Consider the following 22937-nt stretch of genomic DNA (forward strand, 5'->3'; position numbering starts at 1 on the left):
TATTAATAGGTAAATAATTTTATTTTTAATTTTTTTATTTTATTAATAGTAATATTCGTTTTATTGTCAAATAATAAATGGTCACAATTCAAAATTTATAAGTAAACACGTTTAAACTTATTTGAATAGTTTTCAGTAATCTATGAAATAATCATCATATTAAATTAGTACACTTCTATCAGTAGTAAAAAATTCGTTTTTATTGGAATCGTATTCATTAATCAATAACAAATTTAAGTATAATAACTATAGCAGTGGTTTTCAAACTTTTTTTATACACGGCACACCGTACACTTCAAAAAATTTTCACGGCACACTGACATTTTTTTAGATGAACAAAATTGTTTTGAATTAATTATAATTTTATATACATTTAATTAGAAATTTTTATTATTTATTTATTAATATTACAATTACAGTATAATATAAATATATATCAAATCCATAGAGATTGAAAGCATTTATTTTCTTATATTGCAATTCAATGCAATCGGTAATTTATGGAAAAACCGCGGCACACCTAGTGCATACTCGCGGCACACCAGTGTGCCGCGGCACCCAGTTTGAAAACCACTGAACTATAGAATAATAAATTCATCTAAAATAAACCTTATCTACTTCAGAAATTATGTTTAAAAAAATTTCTACATATCTTATTATGCAGAATATCTTTGACACTTTCTATTCTAGGCACCGATCATCTAAATTATAATAATAAACAACAATATGAATCAAAAAAAACAAACAAATCTACTAAAACCAGCAAGTCATTTTGACTACGCCCGAAGAGTCTAGTGGTGTTTCCATGATACTCTGTTGCCTAGTGAATTTAGATCTGCCACTAGTACTTCCTGTTGCAAGTGCCGTCGTCTCTGTCGTAGGAAACATTTCCATTTTTTCAGTTAGGTCTTCATATGAATTTGAATGCTCTGAAGGTCTATAAATAGAAATCATAATTTATGTTCAAAAACAATCAATATAATAATTCATTATACGCAAATATCACGAGAAAAAATAAGTCGGAAATTAGAATGGTTAACAATTACGATCATATTTTTGCTATGTTACTTCAATAATAACTAATAACTAGCTAAAAAATTGTTGTTAGTAGATAATACACAATATTTGGATCTATTGAATGATTTTAATTCAATTACTTTAGTGAAATTAACTTATTAATAAGAAGGCACATACATTTATTCGGTTCAAATCACTAACAAATATAAATAAATAATTATACTACTACGTACTTCATTTTTAAAATAGAATACATAAAACAATAATACATAGACTAAAAATTTGCCTTAAAAAGCTAATACACATGGATATACTTTTCAAAGAGTCTCCAGCATGTTTAACCTGTGATAGATACTCAACTTATACTAAAAGAATGTGACCAATAAAAGCACAAAAAAAAAATGGAACAATGTATCCGATAAACAAGACGGAGTCCTATACGCCACAAATAAAAACAACAAACAAAATATTACATTTTTTTTTAAAACAAACCAATTTATTTATAAGCTAATTTATAAATTCAGAATCGTAAATTAATTTAAACAACGTGTAGGTTCATCGTAAAGATATATGGTTAATATCGATTGTTGTTGAAACATTTATGATTATTATTTATAGTCTTATGATTATAATCTGATATTAATAGTTTTAATTCAAATGCAATGTCAATGTGTATTGTGTAATGTTAAAATAACGTCGTATATTATGAAATATTTTTTCGTAGTAAGTAGTAAGTACATAGTATATATTGCGTTTATTTAAATATAGAGATTTTTTTTTAACTTTAAACCTACCAACTTTCTGAAGTGATAAATATCAATTTGAAAAATAAATTTAAATGAATAGGATAAGGATAGCAATACTGTTTTAATTAAAAATTATAAGATGAATAAAAATTTACCTTTTGGGAATACAAGTTATACAATCCGCCATAGTCCAGTTCTTTCCAAATTCTTCTCCCTCTTCGACTGTCTGTGGTAACTTATAATGCAATGTCTCAGGAAGACGGAGACCGGTAATTCCACCAATCACTGATAGTATACCCATTATCAACAGTGGTAATACTAAATTTTCACGTCCCTGTAATTGAAAAGTTCACAAAATTATTGTATTTAATTTAATTTTAATTTTATTATTTGACAAAAACGAAACGTTTCCAAATCATATTTTGAAAAAAGAAATTTATATATATTATACTAGCTGACCCGGAAAACTTTGTTTTGCCCATTAAGTAAATTTATAAAAATTGATGTGGTTCGTTTGGCTTGGTAGCAATGCCTGCTTTATGATAAAATTGGTCTTCGATTTTGAAAGTTGAATTAAACTATTGACCATTTGGAGCATTATTTTTAACTATTTCTGTTGTTCTGAACAATGTCATTTGGAAACATGAATTGAATGTTCGAATTGACTTTAGGAACAAGTTAGATCCGTACTGATAAGTAAACCGTTCAATGGTTCAAGTGGTGTTTCAGTTTCCGGTAGTTGCACTTACTGGCTGGCTCATTTTTGAATTTAAACACATTACAATGCGGACATTCCTTGTTCACAGCGCTAATCTCCACTTTCAAATGAGCGTAATATTTAATATCAGGCCCATACTCGAATGCTAGACGAAGCAATAAATTGGATGTCAATTCTCGATGTACTTGTTGGGGTTGTCGGTCATTTGTTCTGTGTGTGTCAACTACGAACTAAAGCGCTTCTAAACGTCTTTGTTGATTTTGTTCAGCTTGTTCCTCACGCAATCGTGCCATGTTCACACACATATCTTCATTATCCTGTTGAATTTGTTCGTCTGTTTTTTGTACCTTCTATCTCTATTGGCTGCAGTTTTAGTCATTTGACGGCCCAAATCAGATCCTTTACGTCTTACAGGCATTGTTTATTGTACAAAACACACATGCACAAATTACAAAGTGACAATTACGTTAATTATATGGCAAAACAACGTTTGCTGAGTCAGCTAGTTAATAAATGAAAATTAAACATTATTGAATTTACTATAGTAATTCATTATAGTGATCCTTTGCTGTGTTTTTCTACACGCCCTTACGCTCTTTCACGAAGAATATTATTCTGCTAAATGCTAATGATCTAAATTATATTGTGTGCATATTTGTGGAATCTTATCATAAGCTGTATCCTTGATTGTGCATTATTAATTATTTTCGAAAAACAAAAAAAAAATAATTATGATTTTCCACGTTAAATATTAAAAATATTTGTGGAGAATTTCCCTTTACACCAAGGGGTATGAAAAATAGTTTACATCATTCTCTCAGATCTACTGAATATAATACACACACAAAATTTCATAAAAATCGGTCAAACCGTTTCGGAGGAATTTAATAACTAACATTTTCTGTTATGACACGAGAATTTTATACATTATATATTATTTTATTAAAAATAGAAAATAATTACAAACTTCATTATTAATGATCATATTTACCATATCAAAAATATAAGACATAGTCAAGGAAGCGTCCAGCTAGGGACATTAATTTCGTATAAGATAATACTTAAAGTAAAAGTATGAATAATGAATATATTACTACGAATTAAACATATAATCATAAATTATTTGTACCGAAAGAAAATTTTTGTATTAAAGCTGTTCATCAAATTTTTAGTAGGAAAAACAATTTAGGAATTTTCTTTGATTAACAGTCACTAAATATTATATTCATTTATTTTCTCACTGTAACTTAAATTAGCTATATTGTTTCCCAATGGTAACATATTTTTAATGTAAATCCTTTTTTATACATACCTAATACCATTTATGTTGTTACAGTATTTACTAATGATATTTATAGATATGTATAACATGTATTTTTAATTTATAACTATACAAAAGGGTTTTATTTTCTTAAATGTATTTATATGTATGTTTGATATAATATTTTTAATTTTATGCAAATTTAAAATAGCTACCTCCTTAATTATTTGTAAACTCCATTAATGTAAATTTTTAAGAAACTTGCGATAATGATATTTATATTATATTCGTCACTTTGACATAAGTCGTTAAAAAACGTTTATTTTGAGATACACTTGTATTTTGTTTTTTTGTTACGCTGTGGGTATTTGTTTTATCAGTGAAATAATCCAAATTGACAATAATACTATTGTTTATTTTTTATGATCCATGTCAAATTTCAGTATAGGTTTTTGACCTCACTACATTATTGCTATAGTTGTTTATTATTATCTTTTAAATCAATGAAGCTAATTAAAAAAAAAAAAAAAAATAACAATAAACTAAAATTTCATTAATGTTTATCAAATACCATATTTATATACAACTCAAATGTTTATTTATTGTTTCGAAATTTTATTTTGAAAATTTACGCTTGTTGTTCCGACATACATATTAAAGTTTGACAGTGGACATCGAATAGTTCAAGAAATATAAATCGTAGTGTTATAGTTTATATTACTTAAAACATCGAAATGCGCGAATATCGTATGACATACGATATGTAGCTAATTCGATTCGAACCGGATACAAATTGTCGATTCGTTATATCATATTAAATTTAATACCTTCCCTTGCAAATATGCGGTCAATGACAATACTATAAATTGCTCAACATATTTTTTATTATTTTAAAATAAAAACAACATTAATGTACCAAAGTATTATTCTTACATTTACTAAACTTAGTTATGTAGTACGAAATTTTAAGAGTTTAAACTTATTAAATCATAAATAAGACATTTGAAAAGTATATAAAATCAATCAATTGATAATAAAGAAATAGAATATCTCGCTATATGTGTATACAAAAAACCTGAAATAATTTTTAAATATATTAAAAATCTTAGATAGATATATATATATATAGGCACTCGTGTATTACTATGAATACAAATAAAACAGCAACTATATAATCAACTTGATAACTAAAAATGTGGTTTGTATTTTGTTATTCCTAAATAATTTAATTTAAAATGGATAGTTATGTAGTAAGTATTAAATTTTATCTAATAATTTATTTTTTAATTAAAAAATTAATTATTTAAGAATTATTGTAAAATATAAACTTAGAAATTATTTGTCATTGTACTCCCTCATTTAAATTCTATAGGTACCTACTTTTAGTAAATTGTTGAGACTTTTTAAACATTTTATTTGTAATTTTAGTTTTATGACTGTTAAATGTTTTACTTTACTTAAAAATGTAATTACTTACATTAATGTTTGTACAACTTTAAAGATATTTATAGAATAAAATTAGATATAAATATATGAAGTATATTACTATATATATATATATATGTATTATGTATAAATAGTGTATGTACATTTTACACATATCATACTAATAAATAGAAGTATATACACTTACCAAATAGTTAATAAATGGTATTAATACCAAACCAAGACCGGCGATGTACGCAGAGGTTCCAATACCAATTCCACGCAATTGTGTCGGATAGAGTTCACCGGCAAATGGATAGATTATTAGAAACGAAGCTGATATTGTGAACTTAGAAAATAAAAACAAAACCAGTGTAGTAATCACAGCATCTGAAATTAAGTCCAATCGGTTTAGTTATACTATAGGTAATTAATGGATCAGACATGTTTTTAGATTTTGTATATTATTTTATACAAAAGAAAATTTGAATATTTGGTTGCACAAAATACACACGTTTGATAAGATACATTTATTTTTCCTTAAAAGTCTATAAAGTTAAAAAGCTTTCATTACATACTTTGTCATGTACAATTATGTCCATTAATAGCAGTAATTCGACAACAGTATTAATAGGGGAGGATTCAGATATGCAGTGCACTCTAGTTAACAAGCAAGTTAGCGGTTGTAATAGCAATTTTCAATACAGTGTCGCATTGTTTTAATGTTTCGATGCCAACAACTAAAGATAACGATAATATTTGATTGTTTAGAATATTAGACGTAACACGTAACAATGACCATTACAAAGTGTTTACCCCATACTCGAACAAATGTATAAACACGAAAAAAATGATAAAAATAAAAAATCATATGTTTTTAACTGTATTAGTGTTTAAATACGTTTTATTAATATCACAGTTACAATCAATAGCAATACAATATCTTTTAATGTATTGAAAACGTTATTAATGTTATTATAAATATAATAATACACGTAAAAGTTTCAAATTTCCAAGAAAAATATTTTTGAATTACTATAAAATAACTAAAATCGATAGATATTATTGGTTCAAATGTTGAATTTTATCCAATTTTAAACTTTAATTATTCATAAAAAAAAAAAACGCAAATTAATATATTATTTAGATTTTTCAATCCCGTGTAAATTAATTATCATGAGGAACTTTGAATAAAATATTTAGGTATTTACTATAAAAATTGAACACTTTATAATATTTTAATTACAAAACATTTTGGAAATTTTTCTGATTTTTTTGTAATGTTACTCATTTTAATGACTATTTTATTTGGTTGTTTTTAAATTACAAAAAAATAAGAAAATCGTTAGATAAGAGATTGTTGTTTTATGCGTGAATTCATAAGTTAGTCAAAATTTAAACTTCAGATGCTCATAAAAAGTAAAAAGTATTTGTAAAATTACAATTAACTTGAAAAAAACAACTTATTACTTATTAGGAATATTATTGTATTCAACTTTCAAGGTTTTTACTAATTAATCAAAAATTTTAAATGTTCATATATAACTAAAAATATCTCAAAATATTTTGCAATTTTTATCACACATAGAAAATAATAGCACAAACATTTGTTAAAAAGTTAAACATTTAAAGTATCAAAGGTAATCTTTTTTTTTGAGTTACACCAAAAATTCAAAACCAATTTTAATAGTAGCTAATTTTGCGTTTTGGAAAATATACCATTATTTTTATTTTTTCCTATTATTTTGAAAAATACTAAATATTTTTAATTTTTATCTTTCAATAGTACCAATCGATCAAATTTACTATCAAAAACCACCTTCAAAGTTGAAAATTGAAGCATTTTAATATCATATATCAAGTCTTACGTGTCACTATAAAATCAATAGATATATATTCATATTACTCCGCTTAGAACCTTAAACACGTCACATACATGCGTACATCGTAATATTATCATAAGACTTGTTATTTGTGAAGTTTACCTGGAGGCAAGGTGACGGTAATGATACAACTAATACCGCTTAATGTCATCGCTAAGCACAGGGGCCACCGCCGACCCCATCGATCCATAAGCAGCCAACATACCAGACAGCTAGGAACTTCCACGACAGATGACAGTAGAAAGCTCAAGTATTGATTTTGTCCCAACGATGGACCATAATAGCTCAGTCCAATATACACCATATCGTTGGCAAACCTAAAATAAAAAAGAAAATTGTGTTCAAACTTATTATTTCACTCTAATGGGCCAATTATTTTGCACTGACCAGTTGAACGTTATTAAGATCGACTTTAATCGCATGTTGGGCGTCCGACACAAGGCCAAAACTCCTGGTCCTTCTTTCAAACGTTTTTCTTCACTCAGAGTGCGTTCCATCATCATTTTTTGCTTAAAACATAGAATAACCACTCAAACGTTAAGACTTTTTTTAAAAATTACATAACATAACAATTATAGTCATTATAAAAACAATAAATCATACTCTTTATCAAAGAGAAAGTGTTAAAATTAAGGCACAGATGATGAAGTGTACAGTTCACTTTGAAAATGAATATTATGAATTAACTTTAAACTCACTTCGCTACATTTTATATCAATGTTATCAATATTCATTATTTAAAAGTTCATAATAAAGAAAAAAAAGTTTAGACAATTTTTAAAATCTGAGGACTGACAAAAGTAGATAGCCCATCGGAGCGTATTAACTGTTAAATATAATATTTTATTAGATTCATAAGAATATTTATACTATTATAATAAAATATTAATTAGACTGTAATGTATGTAAATTACATCTGTTATAAGCAAGATTGTATTTTATTTTTATAGAAGAAAAAACCGTTTGGTAACTGCAGATTTTTAAACAAATTAAGAAAATGCGTTTATATTTTATTCTAAATTGTCTGCTGTTTATTTTTATTTAAATCTCTTGTAAAATCCAGGTTAATTATAAATTTTACATGAAACTTTTTGTAGTCGAATAATGAATATTAAATTTTAATTTATTATCAATTTTATTAACTATGAGTACTATGACCTTACAAAGTTTTGAAATTTAATTGATTATTTTTAAAGTTATCGGTTAACTGGTAAAAATATTTTCAAAAATCATCCGTTTAATAATAATAATAATAAAACAATGAAGTGTGAAATTCATATATATTATTAAGTAGATAAAAATTGATAAGATATTTTAAATTTTTATCGTGATCACAATAGTAAGCTCCGTCGCGTTACATAATTTCAAATGGCCAATGTGAGTTAATAATAAATTATTGTTGAACTTCAGTAAAAAGCAATAAGGTATTGCAAGCCAATAATGAATAGACTATGTTATTTATTATTGATGATTGAGAAAAATGTCTGTAAAGTGTTTTTTTTTTTAAACACTTAAAGTTAAGCATTCAAAATCGATTCATGATTATTTTCACGTATAAAAATGAAATATTTTTTAATATTTTGAACTATAAAATTAATTTAAAACTTTCGTGACTTCAATGAATCTATTTAAAATTTTAACTTTTAACGCATATTTTATTATAAAAAAAAGCGTGATATTATATATATATACATATATGTGTGTAAGATAACTTTTAACTGTTAAGAAACTTTATTTTATATTTCAAGTTTTTTGACCAAAAATTAAAATTGTAATCAATGTAAATAAAAAAATTTTAAAATTTTAAAAATTTAAAAATGTGGAATGTTAAATAACCAAAATATTTTAAAGAATAAAAAATATATTTATAAAATGCCCATTTTTATAAATATTTAACACCTACAGTTATTATTTTTTTAATTACCATAAAAAACAACAAATCAATAATCTCAAAAATGATAATATCCCCGTTTTTTCACATTCTTTCTTCATTTTTCCGAATTATAAAAATCAGTGCTGAGATGTTCTTACTTTTGTATTTTGAATCCAAATATCAATTAGATCAAATTATCTATTTTAAACCACATTCAAAGTTCAAAATGACATAGTTCGCAGCAGTCGCCAGTACAAAATACAATCACTGAAGTGATACACTTACGCTCATTTCTACTAAACACTACTTCGTGACATAGACAACGTGATTCGGTCAACTTTGCTTCCTTGGTTGATAACAAAAAAGTGGAATGTAAGACTGAACCGGATGTACGTACAAATCAATAACAAAGTTCAACGAGAACAACTAGGTACGTGTCTTCGACCGCTAGGTATCAACCATTACGAGTAACAGAGTGTAATACTCGTATTCATATAGGTGTATATTTTAATAAAATAATAATACATATTTTACATTCAATTTTGCACGTGATGTCTTTATTTTGTTCTCAGCCCTCACCTCTCATACAACACTAACTTTAACTGGTCAATGACAGCCGACAATTAAAGTCATCACAGTCTATGTCAATGACTGAAGCATATTTCTTTAATGCAAAACGTGACAACGAAAAAAAAAAACACATAATTGTACGACCAATACATTCATACGTGTCGATATTATACAATCAACGAAAATTGTATTAATATGTTTAAAGTATCGAATAATTTGCTAATCAAAAGGAAAAAACCATTTGATTTATAAAATGGCATAAAAGATCACAAATACTTTGTCGTACGTATAAATCGCCAATCGGAAAATAATTTTAAAAAAAGTGAATTGTCGTACCTTCAATTTCTGTTTGAACGTATCTGGCAGCACGGTTCCATTGATTCGAGCTAAGGTTTCCAATATTTTCAACGCCTCTTCGATCCGGCCTTTAGCCAATAACCATCTTGGTGATTCCGGAAGGAACCTACAACGAAAAATTAAATTGTATGTGTATTTATATGCAATTGCATCGATCGTGCAATAGACGCACACGGAACACATGTGTTCTATAATAAAGTCACAGTGCTCATGTTCGACCACAACAATGAAAATTTTAACTTGCCACCAGTATATAAAGTACAATGTGAACGGGGTGGATGTCGCCAACGCCAAGTATACCCAATTGCGCACATAGTACGTAACACCAGACAACAGCATCAGACCGAGCGTGTAGAACATGCACGTCATCACGGTAATGAACGACCTGTAGTTTGGTCCTACGAGTTCCAGAGCTAAGAAGAAATCATTTGACTATCAGTATTTAAAATTTTTAGTTAAAATATCGATTTCTCATTATTTCGATGATAATATTCATTACACCTAAGACCTAACCTATGTCAATTAACTAATGATCAGTAAATTATAATATGTATTATTAATATTGTTCAAAGTGTATCACTCTATAATAAAATATTTATTTTAAATTTAATTTAACTGTAGATTATTATTTTCTGTTAAATTGTTTGTATGATTTAAAATACATTTTTAATTTAATTATATACTAAATTGATCGTCAGTCACGAATAAATAGTTATATTAAAAAATAATAAAAAAACTAATTCAAATAATGTGCCTAAAAATAAGAAATATTTTTTTACTTTACGCAAACTTAAAATAAAACGATTCAACTCATTTTTGTGAAAAGACAATACGATATTATGTATAATAGTCTAGTTTGAAGTCATTTTATTAATTTTCATTGGATAGGTATTTACTGTTAAAAAAAATATATATAAGATTAAAACTAGTGGGTAGAGTGATATCTTCATTGAGGACATTGAAACATTGTGGAATATTCATAAATATAATTTTAAAGCATACATAATTATTGTAATATATCTTATTGTTTATATTAAAATCAATTTTTTTAACATAAAAAATGTAATAAAAAATCGTTATTATAATTTAATAAACATAATCGTAATAATATAATAGAATTGGCTCAACAACAATCTTTCATGGAACGCATTTTATCCTTCGTACAGCAATGTCGGTATAAGTACAAACAGTTTTTTTTTTTTTTTAATACCCGATCCTGACAACGTTCAGTAACTTAAATCTTCTGTAAATTATATTATAAATTATGACTAACGAAAAACATTTTCATATCACTCAATAATTTAAGTTACACGACAATGTAATGTAATTATTATAACTTGAAACTATTTCTCTGGGCCGTATTAAAATCGGATAATATAATTAGATACATCGCACAACATCATAAAAATTAGATATATAAAATAAACTAATTTACTGCCATCGATTTTTTTACTTGAGCAGTTAATGAAGAGTGAAAATCAATATTATAACAACAGAATAAGTACATAAGTATAAGTATAATATACACAGCCATCTACATTTCAAGTTGACAATTTAATAGAACACAAAATATATTACATTATTACAGCCTATAGGTACATGATATTTATGTACATATAATTTATTAACAATTATAATTTATGGTTATTTTTTTCATACTTACATATAATAAATGGGATTTGATAAACAGCAGGTATAGTCAAACCTACAATTACTCTGGAAGTAGCCCACCACCAGAAATTCATCGCGCAAGCTGTTAACAAGCTACCAATAATTAATGTAGCCAAACAGAAAAAATACGATTTCCTTCTTCCAATTCTATACAAAAAAAAAAAAAAATAAAAAATATAGTTATTATAATAATAATAATAATAATGCAAATTAATTGTTACAACTCAAAATAATGAAAATTCAATGATATAAAATTTTTGAATTGTTAGATTATTTATTCACCTGTCATTTAAAACACCAAAAAAGTAAACTCCAATTGGTCCTCCTAAGTTTAGGGCTGCTAGTCCAATCGTCGGGTATATGTCATGCTCACAAACCAAATCAAACTAATAAAATAAATATAATATCATAATAATAAATAATTATTTAGTACCACTTATCATATACCCTTAAAAAAATAAGTAGTTCTCATAAAGTTCATAAAAACAAAGTAAATTGCCTACTTTGTACGCCTTGATTAAGTATTATATTTTTATGTAACTTATTCAAATTTAATTTTATATTACAATATTCTTCGCATAAAAACAGTACACAAAATGTAATTCTATTTCGTGACTTTATATTTAATTTGTTTATTTCATAAAATTATATTAATTAGGTACCATTAAGGTTTTATTTATATAAATGTTAAATTTTATTATTTCGGCTTGGTTATTCATTATTCATTTTGAATACCAAAAATATTGAAAGAATTGTGTTCCAAAAAAATGTTTACATAGTTAATTTAATTTGAATTATTCTAAAGTATCTATTTTTCGGACTAAAATTAACTCATTGCTGTTATAAAAACTTGATGTTTAAATTTAATATTAATGTTAATACTCCATGCAATTTATTACAGTTAAAAACAAATTAAATTTTGATTTTATACGTGATTTACAAAACCGCAGAAACCACTAATAAATAAAAAAAAAACCATTGAGAATTGTTTTTAACCCCACTCTACGTCGTAGCGATTTTAATTCCCGAACTTTCATTCTTAATTGACTGTTTTAAACAATTATACACTGATAATTAAAAGGTATATGGTACGATAGTATAATATTTTACGGTGAACAAACACCATTCAGACGATATTATTTAACACCAGTCATACACATGACACAAATGTGCTAATCATTTAATTGAGTTCATGTTATCGATCAAATGTTTCGTTGTACATGACTGAATGCCAGCGCTGTGCCTAGGGGGATGCGAGAGACGCGTATGCACGGACGCCATGACCACCAGGGCGCCAAAACCTTTTTGTAATCTAAGTAATATTGCTAAAAAATGAAAGTTAACCATATCAATTTATATTTTTTAACGGTTTCTATGTAATAATATCATCCTGATCGACGTTGTCGATTTTTTATTTTAACTGACGATGAGATAACGTTTTGAAATCTATTGTAGACAATATTATGTAAAAAAATCTATTCATGGATATAATTGGTTTTTACTTTTATCCCGAAGTAACGACGTCGCTGATCGTCAATAACAATAATAAACTATAAATATATATATATACTGCATTATTGTTATTTTATATAATTAATTTAATAACAAAATGTGGACTGGAACAAGTTATACGATTTTATTTTGAACTCATCTACCTATGTATGATAGTGTCCACATCACTCATTGCAGAAGTAGGTACAAAATTATTTTTTATTAGCATTTATTTGAAAATAAGTTATTTTTTATGCGATCAAACAAATTTGATTTGTAAATAATTAATGATATCGATTTAGTATGATAAGTACCTATCTATCAATATTTTTTATTCTACAAATACATTTTGAATATTATACTACTAACCTCAAGTTAGAAATGTGCAAAAAAAGTTAAATCTAACGAATTGTTCTCCCCTATTCTTATGGTATCTCTTTATAAGTATAACAGTATATGTCTTGGTAGAGAGGATGAGGATGAAGGCGATAAAAATGATTCTTGGCACCAGGTACTACCTAATAATGCTAGGAACGGGACTGCTGAATACTACACATAAGTAAAATTTTATGGATATTTTGATCGGCGCATAATATTTTCATATTGGGCGTAATACGTAAAATGTTATTTTAAAGTAAACAATACCGATATAACATTATGGTAATAAATTCACGGTCATCGAGTTTTCCATAATATATCCGCGTGGTTAAGTTAGGCGTGCCACGACCTTTAAAATGTCGAAAATATGTTATGTTCAAAGTTCAAACGATTGAAATTCATAAATACTATATTTATTTTAATATCTCCATATCAATATCATGCCTGTGTGTACATTTATTTCGATTTTAACCAATTTTGCAATAAATATACAAACAAGTAGGTGGTACACTCCGCAATGCATCCATATTTAATGTTATGAACTACCCTCTTCGACAAAAAAAATTCTGGATACTTCTAAATAGTGATCATTATTATACCAACGTTACGTATGTTATAAATCTAATATATATTTTTATGTACATTGTGCATTAACCGTAATTTTACGTATCGGTTTAATATACTCAACGTTTATTATTATTATTATTATTGTTAATACTACGGCAATAATATTATAGATCGGTGTACTTGGAAATCGAGAAAGCGTAATAGTGCGGCCGGTCGTCGGCGGTATTTTTTTCCACCATATACACCAGCACGTACTGACGTACTTCCGACTATAATATCATACTATATTATAATGTTATTATAGATACTATACTATGCCCACTATATACTTACATCGAATTGCTTGTGTACCTACGGCATAAGTGAATACAAATTGTACACACGCATGACATTAAAATAATATGTTATTACGCGCTCTATCGGATGACAAATTACAGCGTGCGCCCGTCGCCCGTCAATATTATAATATTATATTATTATGCTTCACTTCGTTAACCTTCCGGATTACGTAGGTACACATTATAATATTATACCATCAATGAATCCCAGACCGACGCTGCCACGTTGTTACACGCCTCTCATTCGACATCACATGTATATTATTGTACTTATCCGTATGTTTATATATACCTATTTATAATTATAATACTACAACACACGTGTGTCATTAACATTTCAAACCGCGCCTCGACGCGGCGGTTTTCCGTGAGTTTTCGATTGGCATCGATGACGGAAAACGAATACACAGTACCATAATAAAATAATTATGTATAAATGTACGGATATTGTGCATACCTTAACCGGATCGGCAGTCTGGATTAATTATTATTGTAAATAATGAACAGAAAAAAAACTAATAATAGAGATATTATAATTTAGTACAGCTAATACATTATGTATAGAATTGAAATAATAAACCGAGGGAAATGGATCTTGACAAAACGTCGAGCACATAATATTATTAACTATTCCGTTAGACATGTTTTTCAACTAGTAAAAACGCTAAAGATTATGTTATCGTGTTACCCTCGTTTCGCAATTTTTTTTCATTTAGAACTTTCTAAACTTTAGTTAATCCTATGTAGTATGTATTGTTTTAATTACCATATACAGACAGATAAAATGTAATAAAAGCCTTGAATGAATTTTTATTTTTTGGTTTTTAGATTTCCATAATTCCATAGTATATATGAATAATGTTCTCTTAAATGTTACCAAATACTCGTACTAATACTGATCGAAATTGCGATTGAGATCGCACAGTTTAATCTAAACTTTTAACTAATCTAATTTTATCTCATCTTTTAAAATATATTATTCAGCTTATTTATACGGTACAAAGTGTCTGCAGTAAGCAAATCGAACAATATAGACAATACAAAGTGACCATTTACCCATTTTTGGGCAATACATTAAAAAAAATCCAAATTAATACAAAATATTCAACGTGCCACACAAAAATCGTATATGTATGTTATAAATAAATACAGGGGCGGATATAACAATTTTCCGTCCCTATGCCAAAAAAAAATTTGACGCTCTTATTAAAAAAAAAGTCACCACTGTACAACAAAATTTCCTTATATAATAACAATTTCTATGAATGCAATTATTTTTTCGTATAACTTAAGTTCAATAAAAACTTTTAATTCAAATATAATATTTTCTCTTTATTTTAATTATATAAGAAAAAAATAATAATAAATGTATTAAATTATTAAATAATTATTTAGTTATATAAGTAGTTTTAATGTTAAATATTTATTTTGAAATTAAAAAATTCAAGAAAAAAATTAAGTATTTTTCTATACAAGAACAAAATAAATATTAAATACAATTTTGCTACGTAAAAAAAGCCGCCCTATGCGGCTGCATAGTTCATAGTGCTTTAAATCCGTCCTAGATACATAAATACATATTTACTTCCTGACTACACATCTAGCTTATTTCGCACAGTTAATTCATTAAAGAATATTACGGGTTGCTTAATATAAAAAAAAATTATAGGTACATAAGACTGATTTTTTACAAATCTTATAATCATATTTCCTATGCACGCAAATTGAATTGAATTTCACGAACTCGGAAAAAAAAGAAAACGTTTTTAAGTTCATTATTTTCTATTGCATTGTATTTTATGCACGTATTGGGTTGATTTTCGTCACATTTTTTTTTGAGTATAATTTATTTATCATGGTTGCATGAACGGAAAATGCATTGGAATTGACTGATTTAACTTTAAGATTTTTACATGCTCTGAAGACTGCGAGCGAATTGACGATATGCGTTTTCATTTTACGGGGCAGATAGAACGAACTAAAATCTTACAGTAATCATATTAATTGAACGCCAATTGTACACTTTGAAGTATTTGATAAAAATTGTGAATAAGTAGTAGGTACTAATCTCCTATATGTATATTAATTCATTAATAATGATAAGTTATAAGTTATAACAATAGAGTGAACTTTACACATGTTTAGACTTATTTAAATTGCATACGTTAAGCATTATTTATGTTACAAGCAAATTAGGCTATCGGGCAATGTAAAACATTGCCCGGTCAATATATACTTTGCCCAATGTTTTTGGTCAGTATATTTAAAATACTATTTTTGCCATGCAGGGTTGTACTTTGATCGGTCCAAATTACTTTGCCCGTACTTAATTGATCATTGTAACTTAAGCTATAAACAAAACTTTCTATTTGAATAAATTTTTCTTTTAAATGTTTTTAATAATTAAAAAAGGGTAGATATAGTGAGGAAGATAGGTACTATGATCACAGTCAATTTAGTATACCTATATTATATTTTTTGAGTTATAGATGCACTTTTATATTTATATTTTATAAGCTAATTGGTTTGAGAGTATAGAAGCAATGTTTGGATGTAGTGCAAAAATTTAATTTAACGATGATTTTACATTATGATTGTATCCAATATCAATAATTAGTAAATTAAAAACTGAAGAAGATTTAGAAGCGGCTATAACATATATGAATACTGGAAATCATTATAAACTTGATGAAACATTGATTTAAGTAAAAATAGATAATAGAATAAATAAAATAACTGCTATAAGAACAGAGTTAGATGTAAATTTATTAATTTAATAATTCAAATGAATAATTGATTTACATTGCCCGATAGTCTATTTTTCCCGTAACATAATATTGATGTAACTAAACAACTATTCATAAATCATAGTTTTTATCAAAAACTTCTAAAAATCCAATATGCATACTACAGCATTAAAATAAAAATAAATCTATGGAATAAAACCAACACATTATTTATGCTACTTTATTAATATATAAAAAATTGATAAACCAATAATATTTTTGATGATTCTTTTACAAAAAAAATATATAACATAAGTAATATAACTGACGATTTTTGTTATCACTTTTAGTAAAACGTTAATGAAGTTTAATGCATTTTATTGAAGTGGTCGGAATAACAATCATTAATTTTGTGAAAAAATTATTATCACAAAAACACCATTTTGTGAACTTAAACGTCTGCTTTACAGAACTCATTCAATCACAATACTTATGTTTTAAAATATTTATTTATTTGGACAACTAAACGACAGGTACCCAACTGATAATATTTCAAAAATGAAAAATATCAAATTAATTTACTACACTACGGGTAGCCGGTGAAGGTATGATACATACAATTTAAACGCACACAATATATTTAGAAAAAATAATACTTGTTTAATATTCAGTTTTTGAATACAATTATTATAATCGTATGGTTAGCATATAATATCATAATAATAAATATAATATTATTATTATTATACATAATAATAAATATAATATTATTATTATTATACATAATATAATATCCGCTCACCAGTTAGTAGTAATAACTCGTATTGGTACGATTGGCACAGACGCATCGTGCACTGACTAATTTCACGGTGTACTTTGTCACCGTAATCGTTTTTGAGCGAGAAAGCCAATTAATTATTACCACTTCCATTTAAATGGCACCGACGATAATAATAATAATATTATATACTATATACGGGTAATTATTTCATCGGACGGAATTAGCTAATAAACCGCCACGATGTTTTCAATTGACTAATTGAACTTCTTTGATAATCGGTAAAAGGGCTACTGTAATGCTATTATGTAATGGTGTATCGAGAACACAAAAAAAAATAATAATAATGGCAATACCTATAACATTGCGGTCTTATACAATCGTATCTATACGTGCGTGAGTCCACCGCGATGCATAATAATATTGTGTTTTGAATTAATTAATTGTATTTTTTAACCGCGATTTCCGAGATATTACTCGAATCTCAAATATCTGTGGTTTTACGACGTACATGTTTTACGACCTAATATAATCTTTTATAACATTACCCACTATATTTTATTAATATTTATCATGTACATATATTAAATTTAACTCCAAATAAAAAAAATCGTAACATTTAATTTATTTTAAAACACATCTATTATTCTTATAGTCATAAGTTCTAATTTCATATCAATCATATCCATATGTATTTAATACCGTCTTGACTTTTAACTAATGTTACGTTGTATATCACGATAACGAAAAATCCATTTTTATTCATTGGTTTAATGTATTACAATTTAAATTGTTTCAGTTCAAGTATAATTATTTACATTATTTACTGTATAAAAATGCTATGCACATGATTCGGTTACTTACATCGATTACAATTGAAGACTGTACGAAGCTCGTATCATATTCCCAACTGTTACATTTCTCTAACGGCCAACTTTCATTTACCAACTGCTCCAAATTTCCGTGAACTTCAGAAGACACCAAGACTTCTGTCCAGTTAACTGCATACCGCATACATCCATTTTTTACTTGAGTTACGTTACTCTAAAATTAAATTATGTTTAAGTTTATATCGAGATAAACAAAACCATTATGCTGCACACATATTGTTCTAACGGAAAATTCTTCACAGTGCACAACACATCACAGTATTACACTCATTTATTCCAGGTACACGAGTTAACCCAATCCACTTGTTACCTATTAGTTTTTCATGTTAAACTAAAAATGTATAACCAAACAATTACTCAATATTTTATCATTGTGATCGTCACAATATATAATGGAATTCAAATACACAAAAATGATTACCTGACAAATTATTAAGAAACCCAAAGAAATTATACTTTTTTTTTTAAATCAGACAATAGATTTAGTTAATAATTATAATTAAGAAAAAGCATAGTTGTTTGAAAGCCATTCATGTTTAAGGCTCAAACTGTGATCCTAACCTAACGATGTGATTATGTGTCTTCATTAAATGATAACGTAATATTATGATGATCACGTTATTTTAAATTATTATATTTAATAATACAAATATTAAAATATAATAAGCAAATCAAATAAAAATAAAAATATGATAATGGTAAATACTAAATAGTAAAACTTGTAAAAAACTGTATATTAAGTCAAAGTTATATTTCGATCGATAAAATAAATGCACAGTTCATTTGTACAAAAAAATAATTTTATATTCCTTCAGTAGATAATAGCCAATAGGTATATTATTTTTAGTATTCCGTTGCATATTTATGCTATCCAATATTTATTATAATCCCGTGCTTAATCTTACTTATTGTATTGAATTTTACAAATTATAAATAAAATTGTCTTATAATATATTCATTTTTTTTAGTAGAAAAAAAACTTTTTTAATTATATCCCATACAAAAAATTACCACAAAAATGAACATATTATTTGCATATGTATGAAAATTTGAAATTCATTAATAATCAAATACTTTGTCAATATTTGTTTATTACTAATCATACGTATTATTGCATCCACAATATCAATAGAATATTGATAATATAAGCCTAGTGCGGAATTCTAAGAATATTCGTATAATAGCTTCGGCATAACAATTATTGTTATAATAATATTGTGTCCACGTATATGTTCGGCGTCTGATTTAAACAAATTAGATTTACTTGTTCATAAATTTGTTTTCTCTGTTCCGCAGTGAAATTAGACAGCTGCGGTTCCAAACACCAATGAGGGGGAACGTCGGACATGAACAGTTGGTTAAACGCTCCAAAACCGCACGGTATACATGCGGGCAGACAGACGAGCCATAACAATAACTTTTGATAGCGACCAAACTCTCCGATGATTGGCAAGACTTCGTCCAAGTCAACTTCATTCTATACAAATCACAATAATATAATAATATTTATTTCTGTAGAAATAATTTAAAATGCAATGTGATTGAACATTAAATTATTATAACACGATAAAAACTCATTTCTTTTCGATTGATAAAATTATTCGTGGAAATGTTTTTAAATTTAACTGCAAAAGCCAAAAATGTAGATGTATCAAGACGTTTGTGGTATGTGTATGGTATTCGTAAGAGCACGTCGCGACATCAGCGAATGCGTCATAACATCGTATTCAATTGAGATGGCTATATTTATCGTGTACTATGCTATGTAATTTTTCAACAAATCAGTACTTTTATGGTAAATAATGATTCTTATAAAAAAAAAAAAAAAAAAACACTATGCAACCATATTATCATTATTCATAATTATATATATATCAGTATATAAAATATATCATTGTGAAATTATAATTAATTTTACCAAATATCTATTTTTAAATTTAATGTGAACACGATTGTGATGAAAATATCAAGATTTTTTAAATTACAATTGGTTTTAAAATTTTAGGCAAACATACATTTTAAATTGTTATAAAAAAATCAGTTATAATTTATAAATGTATCTTCTAAAGTTCTAAATGATATATCATATCTTAATTGTAATTATCACAGAGTAATTATTTTTCAATGCTATTGAAATCCTGAAAATTGTTTAGTTCCTGGATTTTTACAAAAAATATAAGTGAAAAGATGTATTATTTAAATAATTGTATTCACTCTTCAGTTTAATCAAATACTACCTATATGAAACTATAAAAACATTTTTACTATATAATATTATACCAGAATATTTTTCTTAAAACAAATATGTTTTATTGTAATGACGATTAAATCCGAATATAAAAATAATTATAAATCGGTAATTACTATATTAATTAAAACAGTAATGTCTTCATGAATAATAATTGAGTGTATTAGTCTTGAATGGAAGGGAAAATAGGCTATTCACATGTAGACTTTTGGCACGCAGTTCCAAATTCAATGGAATTTAGGCCAAAAACAAGTCGCAAAACAAATTTAAATGTTTAAAAAAACACATGTTTCTTTTAACACCGTTAACAATAATGTGTGTATATTGCAATGAAAGATTTATACCTATTTGTTTAAAATAAAATCGATTCTTAATTAACCATAAATAAACGACAAATTAAAACCTATCGTTTACTATTTTTTATTTTTTTATTTAGAGTCAATTAAATTAGTAAACAACATAAATATAATATTTCATAAAATACTACAACTTTTTACATGAAGAAAAAGAAAATTTGAGAACACTGTATAACAGTATATATCTTGAGCAAATATTACTTTTGTTTTTTAAATAAAATATAACATTAACATCGATAAATCCATAATTAATATTACCTAACTAATAAATTAATTTATACCTAAACAAATATATTACTGCGAGTATAGAATTATAGTGTATATAATATACTTACTATATTTACATAATAAAATAAAAATATAACTTTTGGTATAAACATAAAATAACATAATAACAAACTATAAATGTATATTATAACATATTATAATATAATTTACTACTTTACAACAAGCAATAAGAAACTGACTTAAACTAATGTTTATATAAATTAAGACAATTATTTTGATTAATTGTTAACATGTGTATCGAGTTCACTAATATTAAAGAAGTAAATTTTATGAGTATGATGGTAAAGAAAATTTTAATAAATATGTATATTTGCCTATACAATTCGCCGTTCATTTTTACTAATGTCACGACTATCTAAAATGTTATTATGTATGTAAAATATACTCAACGACTCTAAAATATAGAAATATTCGAGAGCAATAATTTCTATTTTTATTTTACTCACAATTTTCTTATTTTTTTCCGATTCACTGTTATCCATGACGAACACCACAACGGACTAAAATGTCGTCGAACAACATATAATTAAATTAATACTATTTAGCTTACATTGATTTTTTTGTTTATTTTTTTTTTTTATTATTATTATTTTATCCGAAGACCTTCAACTATCACCAGGTTGTACGTTATATACATACATATAAAACTATGAGTAAATGAAATGACCGTAAATAGGAATCTACTAGACAAAAAACAGAATATATCCATCATATGTATAACCATTTAATCAATTAATAGAGAACTGACCGATATCTTTTAAAAGGTCATCTCCAGTTTTAAATTTCAATTAATAACGGTTATAAAATAAAAATAAAAAATGTTATTTTACTACGGGAATTTTAATATCTTTACAACAATCGATACACACAAAATACTGAGTACCACTCAAAACTCTCAAATGTTTAATAGTTTCACATATTCTGGTAAAAATTAAAATTTATAAAATAGTAGACGTAGTAATAGAGTATACATTTGCTGTTTTAATATCGTATAGACTTGAAGGTATAGAGTTAATTTTATTGAATTTCTCACTTTGATCGCGTAGATCTTGCAATATAGTTACGTATTATATACATGTACACTAAGTACCTACACATAGCGCACGCGTTGTTATTAGATTTGATTTTAACCCAACTATAACAAAAAGATAATATTTGAACCGTAAAAATACTCAGAAATCATTTTTTAACACGTTGTTCCAACGTCTAATTAACGGAAAATTATATTATAAGCGTAGAATCAAGAGTACTTGTAGATTCAAATATTGTAAATACACCTTAATTACTGCCAAAAAATAACGTTAACTCATATTTATTTTATTTTTTATCCGTGATGATGGTGCTGCCATTGTCGTA

At 26.2% G+C, this 22937-nt stretch overlaps 1 protein-coding gene across 1 annotated transcript; it reads right to left on the reverse strand.

Moving 5' to 3' along the window:
- Positions 1-445: 445 nt before the first annotated feature.
- LOC112598345 (carcinine transporter-like) lies at positions 446-22067 on the reverse strand. Its single transcript, XM_025344771.1, has 12 exons — positions 22028-22067; positions 19954-20166; positions 18664-18843; positions 11804-11907; positions 11514-11668; positions 10095-10263; positions 9830-9956; positions 7438-7559; positions 7153-7367; positions 5376-5557; positions 1919-2097; positions 446-937 (listed from the first exon to the last, which is right to left on the reverse strand). The coding sequence occupies exons 1-12, from the start codon at positions 22061-22063 to the stop codon at positions 754-756; spliced, it is 1866 nt and encodes a 621-aa protein (XP_025200556.1). The 5' UTR covers positions 22064-22067; the 3' UTR covers positions 446-753.
- Positions 22068-22937: the final 870 nt, after the last annotated feature.

The sequence above is a fragment of the Melanaphis sacchari genome, unplaced genomic scaffold (assembly GCF_002803265.2).
Source record: "Melanaphis sacchari strain LSU unplaced genomic scaffold, SCAv2.0 Contig47_pilon_pilon, whole genome shotgun sequence".
NCBI classification, from domain to species: Eukaryota; Metazoa; Arthropoda; class Insecta; order Hemiptera; family Aphididae; genus Melanaphis; species Melanaphis sacchari.